Source organism: Neophocaena asiaeorientalis, unplaced genomic scaffold (genome assembly GCF_003031525.2).
Source record: "Neophocaena asiaeorientalis asiaeorientalis breed wild unplaced genomic scaffold, Neophocaena_asiaeorientalis_V1.1 scaffold694, whole genome shotgun sequence".
Classification (NCBI taxonomy): domain Eukaryota; kingdom Metazoa; phylum Chordata; class Mammalia; order Artiodactyla; family Phocoenidae; genus Neophocaena; species Neophocaena asiaeorientalis.
This window is the reverse complement of record NW_020174226.1, coordinates 324,943-326,682: the sequence shown is the minus strand read 5'-3', so window position 1 is coordinate 326,682 and position 1,740 is coordinate 324,943. Positions and strand designations below refer to the sequence as shown.

The 1,740-nt window shown below is 61.7% G+C and overlaps 1 protein-coding gene across 1 annotated transcript in view; it reads right to left on the bottom strand.

The window, feature by feature from the left end:
- Positions 1 to 63: 63 nt before the first annotated feature.
- The window catches only part of BRSK1 (BR serine/threonine kinase 1), a 23,702-nt gene continuing 22,025 nt past the window's right edge, over positions 64 to 1,740 (bottom strand). The window contains exon 19 of the mRNA XM_024755164.1: positions 64 to 347. Within this exon, the coding sequence (XP_024610932.1) occupies positions 190 to 347 (158 nt within the window). The 3' untranslated portion in view covers positions 64 to 189. The remainder of the gene's footprint in view (positions 348 to 1,740) is intronic.

Sequence of the window (1,740 nt, the reverse complement as noted above, 5' to 3'; positions counted from 1 at the left end):
TCCCCCCCAGTCCCCCCAGAACCACCCCCGTTGGGCACGGCCCCCTGAGCCCTATCCCTGCAGGGCAAGGCCGGGTTTGTTGTGTCTCCCCCCTCCCTACGTACTCCTTGGGCCCTATTTACAGATTCACAGTTGGGGGGCAGGGAAGGGGGGTGGAGGGGGCGCCCCTCCTTTCCCGGCCCCCTGGGGTCAGGGTAGGGGGGTCCCGTTGGTGGCCAGGAGCTTCTTGTCCTTAGGGGGGCCTCGGCGGGGAGAGCTGGTCAGCTCTGGGTCTGGGCGGCCGGGCGGGGGCTGCAGGCTTCGGGGCGGGGTCCCGGCAGGCCGGGTCTGGGCGCCATTCTTCTCGTCTGTGGGGGAGGAAGCGATCTGGCTTCAGGAACCCCAGGGGTACCGAGCCCAGGGATGTGCTCCAGCAGGGGAGGTGGCTGCCAGGGGTCACACACGCCAGCAACTAGGCCTGGCTTCCCTAGACCAACAAGGCACGTGTCCCAGGCACCCCCAAACCTAAGGCTTTGGAAGCCAGGCCATGCCCCAGTGAGACCTGGCTGGCCCAGCTCAGGAGACATCCTCAGAGACTCTGGTTACAGCACCGTCTGAGTTCCCCGATCATGGCCAAAGGGCCCCATTACTTTCCACTGGTTGTTAATGGGGCCCAGCGGAGCCCACAGCAGATTGTTTGGGGGTCTCGGGCTCTCCCAGCTGGGCCTGCATGACTGCGGTTATCTTTCTGTGGGGCCTCACTGCCCCAGACTAGGGGACTGCGGTGGCAGTGCTGGTTGCCAGCAGCCATGCAGTAGTTTCTTTAGGGCCCAAAATAGTACCTGTAGCAGAGGCCAGCCCCTTAAGAGACATTGATTGCTGGAGGCCTTGTTGCCATAGTAACCAATGGAGCTCCCCCTCTTTGGGGCAGACCCAGAGGTCCCCCATTGCCCCATTCCCCTTATAAGGCATGTGGCTTGGGCCCTGGGTGTCTGTGGGTCCTACGTGAATGCACGTCCTTTTAGGAACTCTGGTTGTCAAGGCCAGCTTTCCTTGGCAACCGGATCTGGAGAGGGTCAGGGGGCCTTCCTCACTTCTGGTTGCCCTGGGGACCCAGACTAACAGAAGGCAGAGTTTCTCCAGCTCCCTACTACTGAGGCCCTCCCTCCAGGTGCCTTGGTGTTAGCCTGCTTAGCCTGTGCGGGACCTCTGATCTCCAGGACTGTATGATAATAAATTGATGTCGTTTCAACTATGGAGTTTGTTGTTTGTGACCCTGGCCTCGCTGATCCCTGGTTGATAGGGAATTCTGCTCCCGGAGACCGGGGCTGGTGGGTGAAGGTAAGCCCCTTCCCCCTGGAGCACAGACCTCGCCTGCGCCCGGGGGGACGCCCAAGTCCTTGAAAGCCAGGCCCAGCGGGGTCAGAAGAGTCTGAGCATCTGCAGAGAGGATGACCAGCTTGTCCCGGTTTTAGCACTGAAACTCCTGCATCCCAGGGACCTCTCCATCCTGAGCAAACCAGGATGGCCGGCCACCTTCCTCCAGAACACAGTTCAGGAGCCTCTGTTAGCGGAAAGCTCCGCTACCTCCGAGACAGAGACAGGTCATCCCCTTAGGGATCCCTGGAGGTCCCCTCCCTGGTGAGGCCTTCTCAGGCTCAGGATGGCCTGGTTCCCTCGGAGCTCAGGCCCCAGCCTCTCTGGAAACCTGCTCCCAGCATTGCAGGTAGGACCTAAGGGCGACAGCGGGTGGGCCCTGCT